The sequence below is a fragment of the Giraffa tippelskirchi genome, chromosome 7 (assembly GCF_054371585.1).
Source record: "Giraffa tippelskirchi isolate mGirTip1 chromosome 7, T2T-mGirTip1v1.2.pri, whole genome shotgun sequence".
NCBI lineage: Eukaryota > Metazoa > Chordata > Mammalia > Artiodactyla > Giraffidae > Giraffa > Giraffa tippelskirchi.
Window position 1 is genome coordinate 1,157,144 of NC_137281.1, and position 17,670 is coordinate 1,174,813.

At 47.2% G+C, this 17,670-nt stretch overlaps 1 protein-coding gene across 7 annotated transcripts; it reads right to left on the bottom strand.

Annotated features, from left to right (window-relative positions):
- Positions 1-761: 761 nt before the first annotated feature.
- Positions 762-17,567, bottom strand: LOC145514448 (uncharacterized). 7 transcript variants are annotated; one of them, XM_081512263.1, is made up of 7 exons: positions 15,755-16,103; positions 11,552-11,644; positions 7,655-7,805; positions 5,901-5,921; positions 3,776-3,902; positions 3,227-3,325; positions 762-2,362 (listed from the first exon to the last, which is right to left on the bottom strand). In XM_081512263.1, exons 3-7 carry the CDS (start codon positions 7,760-7,762, stop codon positions 1,251-1,253), a joined length of 1,467 nt encoding a protein of 488 aa, XP_081368389.1. In that variant the 5' UTR covers positions 7,763-7,805; positions 11,552-11,644; positions 15,755-16,103; the 3' UTR covers positions 762-1,250. The 7 variants fall into 7 exon arrangements, with proteins under 7 accessions (XP_081368389.1, XP_081368391.1, XP_081368392.1 ...); XM_081512265.1 differs by lacking the exon at positions 5,901-5,921 and having other exon boundaries at positions 7,673-7,805; positions 15,755-17,567; XM_081512266.1 differs by lacking the exons at positions 5,901-5,921; positions 11,552-11,644; positions 15,755-16,103 and adding an exon at positions 7,039-7,041 and having other exon boundaries at positions 7,673-7,953.
- Positions 17,568-17,670: the final 103 nt, after the last annotated feature.

The following is a 17,670-nucleotide window of genomic DNA, read 5'->3' on the forward strand; positions in this document are numbered from 1 at the left end:
TAATAAATTGGTGGTGTTTAAGCCATTGATTTGTGGTTATTTGTGCAGCAATAGAAAGCTACTGCATCATTATTCTTTGACTATTTCTTTACTTTTTTTTTTGGCTGTGCTGCACAGCATGCAGGATTCCTAGTTCCCCAAGCAAGGATCAAACCCTGTCCCATCCACTGGGAGTGCAGAGTCTTAACCACTGGACCACAAGGGAAGTCCCAAGTAGTTCTCTACTTTCTAAGGCAAGGATATTTCCTCGGCTTATGTTAAACTTTTCCAGCTCTAACCTTAAGTGGCCTCTTATCTAAGGAGTTCTGATTCTTTTTACTGAAATACTGTATTCATAAGCCAATAATTGGGCATTAAATATGCTCACAGCTGCTGAAATACCTCTGCATTCTAGGCTGTTACTGAATAGATAGGGGATATGTTCATACATAAACATTTCTACATACATTGAACTTCTTTGTCTGTATTTAAACTAACAAAGATTTCACAAGATTGGATATTTAAAAGGGCTCTTAGGGCTCCAATAGCATACCCAGGTAAGGTTTTTTTTTTTACAGGCAATGATAAAGTAACATAAGAGAAAAATAGCACAGTACCAAAAGTACAATCAATAAAAGAACAAATGGATAAGTTGTATTTCATGAAAATTAAGAAATTCTACTCTAGAGAAGATACTGTTAAGAAATGGAAATCAAAGCCACAGACTTAGAGGAAATATTGGTAAAGTATATATCAAATGAGTCATTTGCATCCAGACTATATTAAGAAATTGCAAGACACTTCTTTTAATAGTAGGCAAAAAACTTTGATCAGATAATTCACTAAAGAAAATATATGATGCCAAATACACAGGGAGAAATACTGAACACCAAGTCATTAGGGAAATGCAAATTTAAACCACAATGAAATACTACTAGACATCTACTAGAATTGCTAAAAATATATGGCCAATATTTTACATACAAAACTCAGCAAAGATATGAAGAAACTAGAAAACAAACACACTCCAGGAAATGTGACATGGCATAACCATTTAGAATACAAGATGGCAAATTCTTAAAAAGTTAAATATTTGCATTAGCTTCCAGCATGACAGTGTGAGGAGCTTTGCAGGCCTGCTTCCCAGGGAAATGGGTGAAAATTATAAAAACATCATTTAAAGCCTCTGGAAGTGATCTGAAGGATATATAGCAAATGAAGAAACATTTATTTAAGAAAATCTAATACTCAGGTAGAAAAGCAAGGGTCAGTCACATTTGAACCTTGCAAGACTTTTCTCCACTGTGAACTTTCTGGTGTTGTATAAGGTTGAAACGCTGGCTAAATGATTTCCCACAACTGCTGCACTCATAAGGCATTTCTCCAGTGTGAATCCTCCGATGCTTAACAAGGCTGGAGCTGTGGCGGAAAAATTTCCCACATTCCCTGCACCCATAAGGTCTTGCTCCAGTGTGAACTCTCTGGTGTTTAACAAGGCTAGAATTCTCACTAAAGAACCTTCCACATTCATTGCACTTAAAAGGCTTTTCTCCAGTGTGAACTTTTCGGTGTTGCACAAGGCTAGAGCTTTGGCTAAAAAATTTCCCACATTCGCTGCATTCATAAGGCCTTTCTCCAGTGTGAACTCGCCAGTGATTAATAAGGCTTGACTTGTGGCTATAGAATTTCCCACATTCGCTGCACTTATAAGGTCTTTCTCCAGTGTGAACTCTCTGATGCTTCATGAGGCTTGAGTTAAAGCTAAAGAACTTCCCACATTCACTGCACTCGTAAGGCCTTACTCCAGTGTGGATTCTGTGATGCTGAACAAGTGTAGAATTGTGCCTGAAGGCTTTTCCACATTCACTGCATTTAAAAGGCTTTTCTCCAGTGTGGACTCTCCGGTGTTGAATGAGGTCAGCATTGCGGCTAAAGGATTTTCCACATTCACTACACCCGTAAGGCCTTTCACCAGTGTGAACTATTTGGTGTATAAAAAGGTTGGATTTATGGCTGAATAATTTCCCACATTCACTGCATTCATAAGGCTTTTCTCCCGTGTGTAGTCTCTGGTGCTGAACAAGTAAGTATTTCTGACCAAAGTCTTTCCCACACTCACTACACCTGTAATGCCTTTTTGCAGAAGGAACGCCCTCCCCACTTTTGGTACTCCTGCATGGCTCCCCTCCACTAAGAGCCGCCTGAGGCTTGGGAAGAGCAGAGCTTCCTGGGGAGACCTTCCCACTCCCCTCATGCTCTTCTCTTGTTGAGGTTTTCTCTCCAGAGTTCATGTTCTGGTGTTGGTGAAGGTTTGCTCTGTCCACTTCTACACAACCACTCTGCTCAGAAGGTGCCTCATCAGCCTCTGCTCCGCACCAACAACCTGTAAGCGCAGAAATGCCGATGAAGTGTCTGTGGAGTACGTAGACTTTGGCGGGATGGGGCAGCACCCTCACACGTGTCTGATACAGGCAGTAAGGGGTTCCTGGGACCCTTCTTAGTTGTCACTTTTGTCGCAACTTGCCTTCAGTGGTAAAACCCAAATCTTCCAGTGACTTTTAGCATTGCCACAACTTAGGTGGCAAGTGTCACCCATCACAGTGAGCATTGCTAAGGATGTTGAGATACCACAGCATCAATTGTATCATAACCTGTGAAGCTCCCTATTTCCAGCTGCGTCAGCATCCCAACACACAGGCTGGAGTACCCTGCCCAGGCGCACTGGTGTGAGGAGGCTGGTCCCCCACACAAGCAGCCCTTCTTGTCCTCCCCTGAGTGTGACCTAGTTATGTTCAAATGCACCCATAAAATCCCACCGTGCCTTTTCTTGTACTCCTCCCACCAACAAAGGCACCTGCTGACAGGTCCTCACCCTCTGCTTCCCCTGCTTGTTGGAGCCCATTCCCTCCAGTGTGACCCCCGCTACCCCCCTCGGCGGGTAGGGACTACCTCTTTGGACCTGTGAGCACAATAAACTTTGTTTTTCTTCCTTAGGCTCTCCTGTGTTTCCCCTCATGGCCACAGTTGACTGGCCATGTCATAAAACAGTAGAAAATGAGGCCACTGTTGGTGAGTGCTGCAGAGTGGAAGAGAGGGTAGGGGACAGCCCTGGCAGCTGAGGGAAAAAAGGTGGAAATCAGCCTTGACCCCTTGTCTGACACCAAAACATCAGGGCCCCCTGGGGAGACTCCTGGTGCGAACTCATCCCTGGGTTCACCCCCACCCTCCGCTGCCTCCCTCCAAGTACCTGCTGGTGTGGCTGTGGTTGAGACTCCCCCGGCAGGCACACAGGGCTCCCCCTGCTGCTCCAGTTGAGTCATGTCATGGGTCCTGGACGATGTGAGTCCTACGGAAGGAACAAGGCAGGAGGGTCAAAGTGACCCACTCCTCAGCAGCCCACAGGAACCAAGGCTGAGTGTAACCAACAAGAAGGTGGGGAAAAGATGCTGCAGGAACATCCCGGTCAAGCAGTGGCCAGGTCAGCATCTCAGTTCCTGACACAGGCAGATCCCACATCAGCCAAAAGTGGAGGGCCAAAGTGGGGTGTTGGATTGCTGTGGATCTCTTTGGCGTCACCAGGCCAGGGAGAGGCCAGTAGCACAGGATCCATCTGACTGCAACACTTGGGATCCCCAAACCCATTCCTGCACAACCATGGAGCAGCTTGGGGACAGAAGTGGGTGGTGCACCTGGGCTTGGCTGTTACACCTACTCTAGGACACAAGAAAGTATGCAGTACCCACAGACCAGGTTTGGGAGGGGAGAGGGAAGGAGCTGTAAGGTGCAAGGAGCTTACCGAGAGAGGCCATCAGTGAGAAGGTCTCCAGCATTACCCCACGGTACAGGAGCCTCTGGGCCTCATCAAGGAGCCCCCACTCCTCCCAGGAGAAGTAGACAGCCACGTCCTCAAAGGTCACTCGGCCCTGCCACAATGGGGATGGTTCAGTTTACATGCGGCCTTCTTTCCTGGGACTCTAACCCTCCTCCCGAGCTCCCCACCTCAGTGGAGATTCCAGGCCCTGGTGCTGCTGACGCCTGCTCTCCTGGCCACCCCAGCGATCACCATGTTCTGCCCTCAGCAACAACAGGTAGGGGGACAGGTGTCATCTGAGCTCTGGTGCTGACCTACAGAGCCTCACCCTTCTGCTGGACAGTTTACCCAGGATCCTTCAGACTGTGGTCCCCAAGAACAACAAAAATTGAGTCCCCTTCTCCTTTCACCCCAGTACAAGGGCCTGGGGCCATCGGCTGGCACTCTCTCCCAACATGCATATTGTTCTTCATACCACACCTCCCTCATGGCACTGACCCTACTTGGCCCTTACCCTGGCTTCATCCTTGGCATCTTGATACCTGGAGTAGATCTCAGGTACAATCAGCTCTCTTCCATTCTGTGTTACAAAGCAGTCCCCTGGCCAGTCTCGGCATCCTCTGACACTTGTTCAAAGCCTAGGTCCACTTGTCTCACATCATGCCCACCAACAGTCCCAGGGGACCCCGTGGACTTTGTGCTGACCTCCAGGTCCCCGCAGCGATAAGAACAAGAGCCTGGGGAACCCACAGCTGGATGAATCAGCAGTAGCAGCAGCTTTGCTCTCATCTCCCTGCCTGGTCTCCACCTACATCTCATGTCCATTCCCCACGGAAATACGGCCTCCAGCTAGATCCTCCTCACCCCTACATCGCCTCACCACCATGACCACTACACTCCCCTCATGTGTTTCTATGAAACCCAGCACCCCATCCAGCGAGAGACCCAGTCCTCAGCCCCACACTCCCCTCCCTTGTTACCTAATGCACTGCCACGGGAGCTGAAGGTGCCCCCCGCCAAATCTGATCTCAGCTCCGTCCTGGCTCACGCACCCTCCACACTGTGGGTAAATCCAATCTGATCTCAGCTCCGTCCTGGCCCATGCACCCTCCACGCTGTGGGTGAATCCAATCTGATCTCAGCTCCATCCTGGCCCACATACCCTCCACGCTGTAGGTGAATCCAATCTGATCTCAGCTCCGTCCTGGCCCGTGCACCCTCCACACTGTGGGTGAATCCAATCTGATCTCAGCTCCGTCCTGGCCCACGCACCCTCCACACTCTGGGTGAATCCAATCTGAACCCTTCACCTGAACTCCAGCCTGTGTGTCCAGGTGCCCAGGGGAGGAGTCTGCTCTAGGGTTTCTGGGTTCAACAGCCAGAACCTAACTCCTTATTTCCAGTGAGAATTCCTCTTGCCACCGACTTGGAAGCGGTGGCACTTCCCTCCTTCTAGCTACCGAGGCCAAACATCTCAGAATCACCTGACTCTTCCTCTTTTCTCTCCCAACCTTCCATATCAGAGAGTCTGCTCAGACCTACTTGAAAGAACCAACATACACTCCCAACACGTTGCCCACTTCCACTGCCACTACTCTGGCCCATCTACCACCATGCTCACCTGGGCTGTTGTAGTAGCCTCCTCCCTGGTCTCCCTACCACCCAACAGTCTGCTTATTAAGCCTGGCTCAGATCAGTTCCTTCTTCTGCTCTGAACCCCCTGTGGCTCCCACCACCCTCTGAATTGAGGCACATCTCTGCAGACCACCAGTCCAGGTCTAGCTTCTGCTTCTTGCTGTTTCCACCACACATGAGGGGGACCTAAGTTTGCTGGGCATTCCCAGCTCAACCTCACCTCTAGTATTTTCTAATGATCACTGTGAATGAATTCTCTTCTAGGCCTCATGCCACTGGTTACCAGAAATGGGAACCAAACCATATGATTCCTGGTCTGGACTCAGGGACCTGATCTTGGATGACCACCTTCCAAGGATCTTAGATGGCAGGGTGAGGAGCATAGCAGGTAGAACAAGTCCCAGGATGCTACAATCCTGGAGCCCAGTCAAGTGGGAGCTGAAAAGCGTAAGGATCTAGGACACCTATCACTTACCTCTTCATGGTCTGGAAGCCACTTCGCAGCCACAACATGGCTATGGAAAAGCCAGGCCATGAGAAGCAGGCAATAATAATATTGGACCCCAATGGCTCAACCAAGGTACCACAGTCCTCAGTGATGCGTGCCTCTTAACAGCTGTGTAATCTCGGACAAATACTTGGCCCCCCTGTGCAGTGTTGTGACCTGTCAAATGTGGACAATAATGGTGTCCATTCCAAAGGGCTATTGTTTGCTCATTTCTATGCATCAAGTTCTATCGACTCTCACTGTCCTCATAAGTGATGCTTCTGTCAGCATTTCCTGGTTGGTATTAAACATGTACTTTTTCAACATGCCTTTTAACTAAGAAAATACAATATTGAAGATGTTTGATTTAGTCAAATGCTTAGCAAGATATTGATATTTCAACTAATTATTATATGTTAGCTTGTTGTCTTAACTGCCTATGTGTGTATGTATATACATACTTATTTATGTACATATGTATATATGTATTTTCACCAGTTAGTGTTAAATGAGTGTTTATTTCATAAACTCACAAGATAAGAAACTGGGGGATTGGGCCTAAGAAAACTGAGTAGCTACCAGTCCAATTGGCAACTGGCTGCCTGGTATACACCCTCCTGGAGGGAAGCCTGCTAGAGGCCTTTCCACTGGAGCGGCTACTCTTCCCTCCTGTCCTAAAAGCTGGGGGACCTTAGGCATCAAAGGAGATCCCCTACTAGCCGACCTGAGTGTTCTTTTTCTCCACGAGGGGAAAAGAGGGCCTGCTGAGCCTGGAGTGGCAAATCTACACCGCTGACCATCTCAGTCTCCAGTCCAGACCTGGGTCCGCTAACCATTCCTCCACACCAGCCAGAAACACTTTGGAGTACAAGAATCCACCCCTATGGAGGTGGCCCACCCTCCAGGTTCATCTGAAATAAACATTCTTCCTTCTAAATATAAGCCCCAGTCCGTGCTGCGGACCAGGCCACCCACCACCATCCCTTGGATATCTCCAGCCCAGATCCCTCCCTGGAACCCAGGAACCGCTCAGGTGAGCGAGCAAGTTGCCCATGCGACACTTCCACTCTGGGAAACCTCGGGGTTACCACGTCCAAAATCCAACTCCCAATCTTTTCCCTGAAACCTGCTCCCTGCAAACCAAAAAACAGGTTCGTCCTTCCTTCCCTACATTTTCACAGCCACAGCCGGTGCAGCAGGAAATCCTGTCTGTCCCGCGTTTAAAGCCTGTGAGCAACCTGATCATTTCTCCCCTCTCCGGCCCCCAGCGACGACAGTCCAGAGCCCACCAGCACTCCATGGTATTTACTTCCTCACAGGTCTTCCAGTCTCCACTTACACTCTCATCACCACTACCCCTGTCTCTTTTTCCCTGCGAAGAATTTGGACAATTTTGACACACAAATTGAGCCTCTCCTCTTCACAACCCTCCCTGGCCACTGGCGACCGCACAATGAAGGCCCAGCTGCTGCGGCTGCCTTGTCCCGTGTGACATCCTCTCATGCGGTTGCGTGCAGACTCCAGACACATCTCAAGTTTAAGACTCTCAGTTCAGTTACTGTTTCAAGGCTTTGATAGTGCCGGTCCCGCGGCCTGTAACCCTCTCCCACGCCCCATCATACTGGCTGACAGAAATACGCCCTCTCACCCACGATCTCCTTACAGATTTGGACCCAGGGGCTTGAGCAGGGGACGATCAAGGGGGGCCTTTAGCGTCCAGTGGGGCGACGGCGGTGAGAGACCGGAGGACGAGCATTTACCTCAGGCGGGGCTTTCAGAGCGGCCGCTGCCATCGGACTCTGTGGGCGGAGCAGAGCCAGCAGCTGTGGACCAGGTCGGGCCCCAGGCATCCCTGTCCCGGAGTCGGTATCAGGTGACTCCCGGGCGCCGCTGCTGAACGTCAGACCCGCATTAGTGTCGAGAAGAGAACGCCAGCCTCCTCTCGCGCCTTCCCGCTCCCGTCACCCCAGCTCACACCAGCTTCCCGGAGGCTCTCCTCAAGCACACCGACCCAAGAGATCCCCTAAAACGACCGCCCCCCGAAGGCGGAAGTCCCGCCCCGCTGGTTCCAATGGGGAATCTGCGTGGTCAGCTGAGCACCGCCTTCGCAGAAAGCAGCGCCTGCTGGGTAATGTAGTTCAGTTCAGTTCAGTCGCTCAGTCGTGTCCGACTATTTGCGACCCCATGAATTGCAGCACGCCAGGCCTCCCTGTCCATCACCAACTCCCGGAGTCTACCCAAACCCATGTTCATCGAGTCGGTGATGCCATCCAACCATCTCATCCTCTGTCGTCCCCTTCTCCTCCCGCCCCCAATCGTACCCAGCATTAGGGTCTTTTCCAATGAGTCAACCCTTCGCATGAGGTGGCCAAAGTATTGGAGTTTCAGCTTCAACATCAGACCTTCCAATGAACACCCAGGATTGATCTCTTTTAGGATGGATTGATTGGATCTCTTTGCAGTCCAAGGGACTCTCAAGAGTCTTCTCCAACACCACAGCTCAAAAGCATCAATTCTTTGGCGCTCAGCTTTCTTCACCGTCCAACTCTCACATCCATACATGACCACTGGAAAAACCATAGCCTTGACTAAACGGACTTTTGTTAGCAAAGTAATCTCTCTGCTTTTAAATATGCCATCTAGGTTAGCCATAACCTTCCTTCCAAGGAGTAAGCGTCTCTTAATTTCATGGCTGCAGTCACCATCAGCAGTGATTCTGGAGCCCCCAAAAATAAAGTCTGACACTGTTTCCACTGTTTCCCCATCTATTTCCCATGGAGTGATGGGACCAGATGCCATGATCTTAGTTTTCTGAATGTTGAGCTTTAAGCCAACTTTTTCACTCTTCTCCTTCACCTTCATCAAGAGGCTCTTTAGTTCTTCTTCACTTTCTGCCATAAGGGTGGTGTCATCCGCATATCTGAGGTTATTGATATTTCTCCCGGCAATCTTGATTCCAGCTTGTGTTTCTTCCAGCCCAGCGTTTCTCATGATGTACTCTGCATATAAGTTAAATAAGCAGGGTGACAATATACAGCCTTGACGTGCTCCTTTTCCTATTTGGAACCAGTCTGTTGTTCCATGTCCAGTTCTAACTGTTGCTTCCTGACCTGCATACAGGTTTCTCAAGAGATAGGTCAGATGGTCTGGTATTCCCATCTCTTTCAGAATTTTCCACAGTTTATTGTGATCCACACAGTCAAAGGCTTTGGCATAGTCAATAAAGCAGAAATAGATGTTTTTCTGGAACTCTCTTGCTTTTTCGATGATCCAGCGGATATTGGCAATTTGATTTCTGGTTCCTCTGCCTTTTCTAAAACCAGCTTGAACATCTGGACGTTCACGGTTCATGTATTGCTGAAGCCTGGCTTGGAGAATTTTGAGCATTACTTTACTAGCATGTGAGATGAGTGCAATTGCGCGGTAGTTTGAGCATTCTTTGGCATTGCCTTTCTTTGGGATTGGAACGAAAACTGACCTTTTCCAGTCCTGTGGCCACTGCTGAGTTTTCCAAATTTGCTGGCATATCGAGTGCAGCACTTTCACAGCATCACCTTTGAGGATTTGAAATAGCTCAACTGGAATTCCAGCACCTCCACTAGCTTTGTTCGTAGTGATGCTTTTCAAGGCCCACTTGACTTCACATTCCAGGATGTCTGGCTCTAGGTGAGTGATCACACCATCGTGATTATCTGGGTCGTGAAGATCTTTTTTGTACAGTTCTTCTGTGTATTCTTGCCACCTCTTCTTAATATCTTCTGCTTCTGTTAGGTCCATACCATTTCTGTCCTTTATCGAGCCTATCTTTGCATGAAATGTTCCTTTGGTATCTCTAATTTTCTTGAAGAGATCTCTAGTCTTTCCCAATCTGTTGTTTTCCTCTATTTCTTTGCACTGATCGCTGAGGAAGGCTTTCTTATCTCTCCTTGCTATTCTTTGGAACTCTGCATTCAGATGGGAATATCTTTCCTTTTCTCCTTTGCTTTTTGCTTCTCCTCTCTTCCCAGCTATCTGTAAGGCCTCCTCAGACAGCCATTTTGCTTTCTTGCATTTCTTTTCCATGGGGATTTTCTTGATCCCTGTCTGCTGTACAATGTCATGAACCTCTGTCCATAGTTCGTCAGGCACTCTGTCTATCAGGTCTAGTCCCTTAAATCTATTTGTCACTTCCACTGTATACTCATAAGGGATTTGATCTAGGTCATACCTGAATGGTCTAGTGGTTTTCCCTACGTTCTTCAATTTAAGTCTGAATTTGGCAATAAGCAGTTCATGATCTGAGCCACAGTCTGCTCCTGGTCTTGTTTTTGCTGACTGTATAGAGCTTCTCCATCTTTAGCTGCAAAGAATATAATCAATCTGATTTCGGTGTTGACCATCTGGTGATGTCCACGTGTAGAGTCTTCTCTTGTGTTGTTGGAATAGGGTGTTTGCTATTACCAGTGCGTTCTCGTGGCAAAACTCCATTAGCCTTTGCCCTGCTTCATTCTGTACTCCAAGGCCAAACTTGCCTGTTACGCCAGGTGTTTCTTGACTTCCTACTTTTGCATTCCAGTCCCCTATAATAAAAAGGACATCTTTTTTGGGTGTTAGTTCTAGGAGGTCTTGTAGGTCTTCATAGAACCGTTCAACTTCAGCTTCTTCAGTATTACTGGTCGGGGCATAGACTTGGATTACTGTGATATTGAATGGTTTGCCTTGGAAATGAACAGAGATCATTCTGTCGTTTTTGAGATTGCATCCAAGTACTGCATTTTGGACTCTTTTGTTGACCATGATGGCTACTCCATTTCTTCTAAGGGATTCTTGCCCACAGTAGTAGATATAATGGTCATCTGAGTTAAATTCACCCATTCCAGTCCATCTTAGTTCGCTGATTCCTAGAATGTCGACGTTCACTCTTGCCATCTCCCGTTTGACCACTTCCAGTTTGCCTTGATTCATGGACCTAACATTCCAGGTTCCTATGCAATATTGCTCTTTACAGTATCGGACTCTGCGTCTATCACCAGTCACATCCACAGTTGGGTATCGTTTTTGCTTTGGCTCCATCCCATCGTTCTTTCTGGAGTTATTTCTCCACTGATCTCCATTAGCATATTGGGCACCTACTGACCTGGGGAGTTCATCTTTCAGTGTCCTATCCTTTTGCCTTTTCATACTGTTCATGGGGTTCTCAAGGCAAGAATACTGAAGTGGTTTGCCATGCCCTTCTCCAGTGGACCACTTCCTGTCAGACCTCTCCACCATGACCCATCTGTCTTGGGTGGCCCCACATGGCATGGCTTAGTTTCATTGAGATAGACAAGGGTGTGGTCCGTGTGATCAGATTAGCTAGTTTTCTGTAGTTTTAGTTTTAGTGTGTCTGCCCTCTGATGCCCTCTCGCAACACTTACCGTCTTACTTGGGTTTCTCTTACCTTGGGCTTTGGGTAATTCCTCTCGCCGCTGCCACCGACGCCGGCCCCAGCCCCCCGCCCGGCCTAGGCCCTGTCAGCCGCCGTACCCGGCCCCCGGCCCGGCCTAGCCCCTCTCGGCCTAATGTAGTTCACTCGCCGCCAAATCTGCAGGAAGTGGACAGGCAATAGGGCGGGGCTGGGCGCAGTTGTTTGCTAGCGCCAGTCACCGCATAGCCCTTACCTGGTGACCGTTACCGCGAGACAGCTGTGGGGACTGTTAGCTCCAGACCTAGGTAGGGCGGTCAGAGGTCCTGCTGGTCCAGGTGCTGGTCCTCTGGTGGAGAGTGTGGCAGATGGTGGCTTTCTCCTGGGGACCCTCCAGGCCTCACAGCCTTGTGGCTGCAGGTGAGCTGGGGGACATTACTAGGGGGAGGCTGGGGCCGTGCCCTGCTGAGCCCCAGAGCCCTTGCCACCATGGCCCACTGGTGGGACCTGGGTCTTGAGGCAACGGGGAACCTCTCTGCCATCCCTGCCTCCGTGACCTGGTGGCAGCAGCAGTGTGCATGGGTTTCAGTCTGCAGGAGCTGGTGCCCACATGCACTCCACTCCCGTTGGGGTATCTGAGGAGCCTGAGGGCTAGTTGGGTCCTGGGCACCTGGCTCCCTCAATGATGACAGCTGTGCAGGGTCTGGGGACCTGAGCTTGATGGCACTGCCAGCTAAAACCTGCCTCTTCTGCCAAGCCTGGGCACTGGCAGGAGGACCCAGATTGGGTGCTGGATGAATGTTCTCTGACAGGGTTATGGGCCCAAGCAGGAACTCTCCTCTCATCAGCCAGTTCCTAGACCTTGGAGGGTGAAAGTTGTGCCCTGGGCTCTTGCCCTTTCTCGTCATAACAGAGAATAACATTCATTTGATCTAGGTTTATAGAAACATCATTTGACCATGACTTGATCTCAAGAACAAGTGATCTGGAACCAAAATTTTGCAACAACTGTCAGGTTGGTTTATTTCTCTTCCTCAATTCTTGTCATGTCTCAACAAAAATTTGGAGCAATGGACCAAAAGGTGTAGAACAGAAAAGCTACAGCCTGGTTCAGCTCAGAGAGATTTTTTTTACTAGTTTCACACTCCCAAAGGAGTCCTCTCATCCCTCCAGTCAAGCCCTCTTGGCTTTCCCCTTTTATACTTCCAGTCTTCTCCTTTTTATGCATCAGTGAACTAAAATGGACCGGAATGGACAAATTTAATTCAGATGACCATTATATCTACTACTGTGGGCAAGAAGCCCTTAGAAGAAATGGAGTCGCCCTTATAATCAACAAAAGAGTCTGAAATGCAGTACTTTGGTGCAATCTCAAAAATGAAAGAATGATCTTGGTTTGTTTTCAAGGCAAACCATTCAATATCACAGAATCCAAGTCTATGACCCAACCACTAATGCCGAAGAAGCTGAAGTTGAACAGTTCTATGAAGGCCTGCAACACCTAGAACTAACACCAAAAAAATATGTCCTTTTCATCATAGGGGACTGGAATGCAAAAGTAGGAAGTCAGGAGATACCTGGAGTAACAGGCAAGTTTAGTCTTGGAGTACAAAATGAAACAGGGCAAAGGCTAACAGCTTTCCCAAGAGAACGCATTGGTCATAGCAAACACCCTCCAACAACGTAAGAGATGACTCTACACATGGACTTCACCAGATGGTCAATATTGAAGTCAGATTGATTATATTCTTTGCAGCCATAGATGGAGAAACTCTATACAGTCAGCAAAAACAAGACTGGAAGCTGACTGTGGCACAGATCAAGAACTCCTTATTGACAAATTCAGACTTAAATTGAAGAAAGTAGGGAAAACCACTAGGCCATTCAGGTATGACCTAAGTCAAATCCCTTACCATTATACAGTGGAAGTGACAAATAGATTCAAGGAAGTAGATCTGATAGAGTGCCTGAAGAACTATGGACAGAGGTTTGTAACACTGTACAGGAGACAGTGATGAAAACCATCCCCAAGAAAAAGAAATGCAAAAAGGCAAAATGATTGCCTGAGGAGGACTTACAAATAGCTGAGAAAAGAAGATAAGCCAAAGGCAAAGGAGAAAAGGAAAGATATACCCATTTGAATGCAGAGTTCCAAAGAATAGCAAGGAGAGATAAGAAAGACTTCATAAGTGAATAATGCAAAGAAATAGAGGAAAACAATAGAATGGGAAGACTAGAGATCTCTTCAAGAAAATTAGAGATACCAAGGCAACATTTCATGCAAAGAAGGGCACATCGAAGGACATAAACAGTAAGGACCTAACAGAAGCAGAAGATATTAAGGAGAGGTGGCAAGAATACACAGAAGAACTGTACAAAAAAAAAAAAAAAAGGTCTTAATGACCCAGATAACCAGGATAGTGTGATCACTCACCTAGAGCCAGACATCCTGGAGTGTGAAGTCAAGTGGGCCTTAGGAAGCATCACTATGAACAAAGCTAGTGGAGGTGAAGGAATTCCAGTTCAGTTCAGTTCAGTTCGGTTGCTCAGTCACATCCAACTCTTTGCAACCCCATGGACTGCAGCACGCCAGGCCTCCCTGTCCATCACGAACTCCCGGAGTTTACTCAAACTCATGTCCTTTGAGTCGGTGATGCCATCAAACCATCTCATCCTCTGCCGTCCCCTTCTCCCACCCTCAATCTTTCCCAGCATCAGGGTCTTTTCAAAGTTGAGGTATTTCAAATCCTAAAAGATGATGCTGTGAAAGTGCTGCACTCAATATGCCAGCAAATTTGGAAAACTCAGCAGTGGCCACAGGACTGGAAGAGGTCAGTTTTCAATCCAATCCCAAAGAAGGGCAATGCCAAAGAATGTTCAAACTACCACACAATTGCACTTATTTCACAAGGTAGCAAAGTAATGCTCAAAATCCTCCAAGCTAGACTTCAACAGTATGTGAAGTGAGAAATCCCAGATGTTCAAGCTGGATTTAGTAAAGGCAGAGGAACAAGAGATCAAATTGCCAACATCCATTGGATCATAGAAAAAGCAAGAGAATTCCAGAAAAACATGTACTTCTGTTTCACGGACTATGCTAAAGGCTTTGACCATGTGGATCACAACATATTGTGGAAAATTCTTAAAAGATGGGAATACCAGGCCATTTTACCTGCCTCCTGAGAAACCTGTATAAAGGTGAAGAAGCAACACTTAGAACTGGACATGAAACATTGGACTGGTTCCAAATTGGGAAAGGAGTACATCAAGGCTGTATATTGTCTCTCCCCCGTCCCCCACCGTTTATGTAATTTATATACAGAGTACATGATGTGAAATGCCAGGCTGGATGAAGCACAAGCTGGAATCAAGATTGACAGGAGAAATATCAATAACCTCAGATATGTAAATGACACCACTCTATGGCAGAAAGCAAAAAGGAACTAAAAAGCCTCTTGATGAAAGTGAAAGAAGAGAGTGAAGAAGCTGGCTTGAAACTCAACATTTAAAAAACTAAGATCATGGCATCTGGTCCCATCACTTCATGGCAAATAGGTGAGGTAACAATGGAAGGACTGATGTTGAAGCTGAAACTCCAATACTTTGGCCACCTGATGCGAAGAGCTGACTCATCTGAAAAGACCCTGATGCTGGGAAAGATTGAAGGCAGAAGAAGAAGGGGACGACAGAGGATGAGATGGTTGGATGGCATCACCGACTGAATGAACATGAGTTTGGGTAAACTCCAGGAGTTGGTGATGGACAGGGAGACCTGGCGTGCTGCAGTCCATGGGGTTGCAGAGTCAGACACGACTGAACGACTGAACTGAACTGAACAATGGAAACAGTGACAGACGTTACTTTGGATGGGGGCTCCAAAAATCACTGCAGTTGGTGACCCAGCCATGGAATTAAATGACACTTGCTCCTTGGAACAAAGGCTGAGCAACAACAACTCCTTTTGGTTATGTCCTGTGCCAAGTAGGGCTTGTACCCACCACAAATCAATGAAAGGGAATACAAATGGGCATATGCTCAAGGCTGATTAACAATTATAATTTACATAACAGCAGGCTATGTTGTTTATATCTCCCCATAATTCCACCTATGATAATTAGATGTAGAATATTCATAAACCCTTTATCAGCTCCTAACTGCCTACCTGTCCAAGGTTACTTGGAGAAGCTCCTGTGGTCATTTTGTATCCACTGTGTGCCTAGGGCACATGTGTAGCAATTGAAAAGTCTCTACAGTTGTTTTGTAGCATATATGTGAGCTCTCCTGGGTATGTTTGGGATGGAGTTTAGAGATAAGCTTGCATCCCTTTCAGCCAGGCCTCCCCTCGATGCTCATGTCTTTCTACCCAATACAACTAATCACACCCCTCCCTCAATTTTCAGTTTTTCTTAAAACTTTTAGGGAGTTCAGGGTTTTGGGCATGAGACATCCATCTCCTTACCTGTCTCTGCAGTGAACCTTTCACTGCTCCAAACTCCTACGTTTTGGTATAATTTGGCCTCACTGTTTGTGGGCCACATGGACTTGCATTGAATAACAGATCTGCAGAGACAGCGGTGGAGGAGGAATCATAGTGAGGAACTCTGCCAGACTCTCATGTAGAGACCACCCTTATTGTAGATGGGCTTGTATTTCAATGTCCCTGCACAGCTGGTGCTCCAGTCTTTCATTCTCTTGAAGGACTTAGAGGATTTAGAGCACAGGAAAGTGGTTTCCTTAGAGTGAACCAAATATATGTTACCAAGTTTCCTTTGCCAGTGCGATACCCAATATCAAAAACCCGGTGATGAAGCAAAGACTGAGTTCTGAATGTAGGCGATGACATAGTCAAGGATCCCAAAAAACAAAGCAAACCAAAAAACACATCAGCACATATACAACTCAATATGGCCTTGGCACCTGGCAAAGGAGTTTTATCATCAAAGGAGTACTAGCTTTGGCATCCCAGGAAGGGGAGATGTTTTTATCTTTATCTCAAAAACAGACAGTCTTTACTTCTGGTCAGTGTGTTCTTTTCTTTAATAACCAATGCGGTTATGCAGTGCATATTTGATAAACCACAAACAGGCTGTCTTGGTTAGCCTAAAGTTCAAGTTAAATTATTGTATAAGCCAGGATGACTTTCGCATAACTTCAGTCAGTTCAGTTCAGTTGCTCAGTTGTGTCTCTTTGCGACCCCTTGGACTTCAGCACTCCAGGCTTCCCTGTCCATCCCATATCTTAGTAAATGAGAATTTCTCTGGTCACTTTTCTCTTCAGGTATTTTTATGATACCTAAAATGAATTGAATACATCTGTGTATACAGAGTGAGAAATATTTCTGTAATAGGGGCAGGGCAGGCCCTAGCTAAAGCAGTCCCACTAAGCCATTGGTCTGAAGAGTGCAGTGAACCCCTCCACCTCTTCTGTATAAAAGTAGCCTGAGTCCAGACTGAGGGAAGACGGTGTTTTTGAGATGCCAGCCTGCCATCTTCTAGGTCTGCCAGCTTTCTGAATAAAGTCGTCATTCCTTGTTCCAACAACTCGTCTTCCAATTTATTGGCCTGTCATACAGTGAGCAGAGCAGGCTTGGGCCCCATAACATATCTCGTAAGAAGTGTTACTCACTGGGTTAGACACAAACACTAATTGTAATGGCAGGACAAATATTTTCTAAAGTAACCAGAGACGGGGTCCACCTGTTCAGTAGCACCCCAAATCCCTACTGCAATTTCATGCCATGGTGGCCATGTCTGGGGTCTCTGTTGCTCCTGTTTCTGACTAAATTCTGAGGCCCACAGAAGCACAATGTACACAATCCGTGTGTACATTTTATAACAACATACTCTATATTAGCTTCCCGCTATAGAGGTCTGATTGGTGTTAGCATCTGGTGTGTTCATTCAATTTTTCTGGTGAACATTCTCTATGTAAGTTCAGTTCAGTCCCTCAGTCGTGTGGGACTCTTTGTGACCCCATGGACTGCAGCACGCCAGGCTCCCTGTCCACCATCAACTTCCAGAGCTTGCTCAATCCCATGTCCATTGAGTCAGTGATGCCATCCAATCATCTCATCCTCTGTCATCCCCTTCTCCTCCGGCCTTCAATCTTTCCCAGCATCAGGATCTTTTCAAATGAGTCAGTTCTTCCCATCAGATGGCCAAAGTATTGGAGTTTCAGTTTTAGCCATCAGTCCTTCCAATGAATATTCAGGACTGATTTCCTTTGGGGTGGACTGGTTGGATCTCCTTGCTGTCAAAGGAACTCTCAACAGGCTTCTCCAACACCACCTTTCAAAAGCATCAATTCTTCGGCGCTCAGCTTTCTTTATAGTTCAATTCTCACATCCATACATGACTACTGAACATTTCTGTGTTG

Excerpts from the sequence above, each read along its gene's own strand:
- LOC145514448 (XM_081512263.1), bottom strand. The coding sequence starts at position 7,762 with ATGCCTGGGGCCCGACCTGGTCCACAGCTGCTGGCTCTGCTCCGCCCA. Across the intron at positions 3,903-5,900 it reads GGCTTCCAGACCATGAAGAG|GGCCGAGTGACCTTTGAGGA; the intron begins GTAAGTGATAGG and ends CCATTGTGGCAG. Across the intron at positions 3,326-3,775 it reads CTCACTGATGGCCTCTCTCG|GACTCACATCGTCCAGGACC; the intron begins GTAAGCTCCTTG and ends TTCCTTCCGTAG.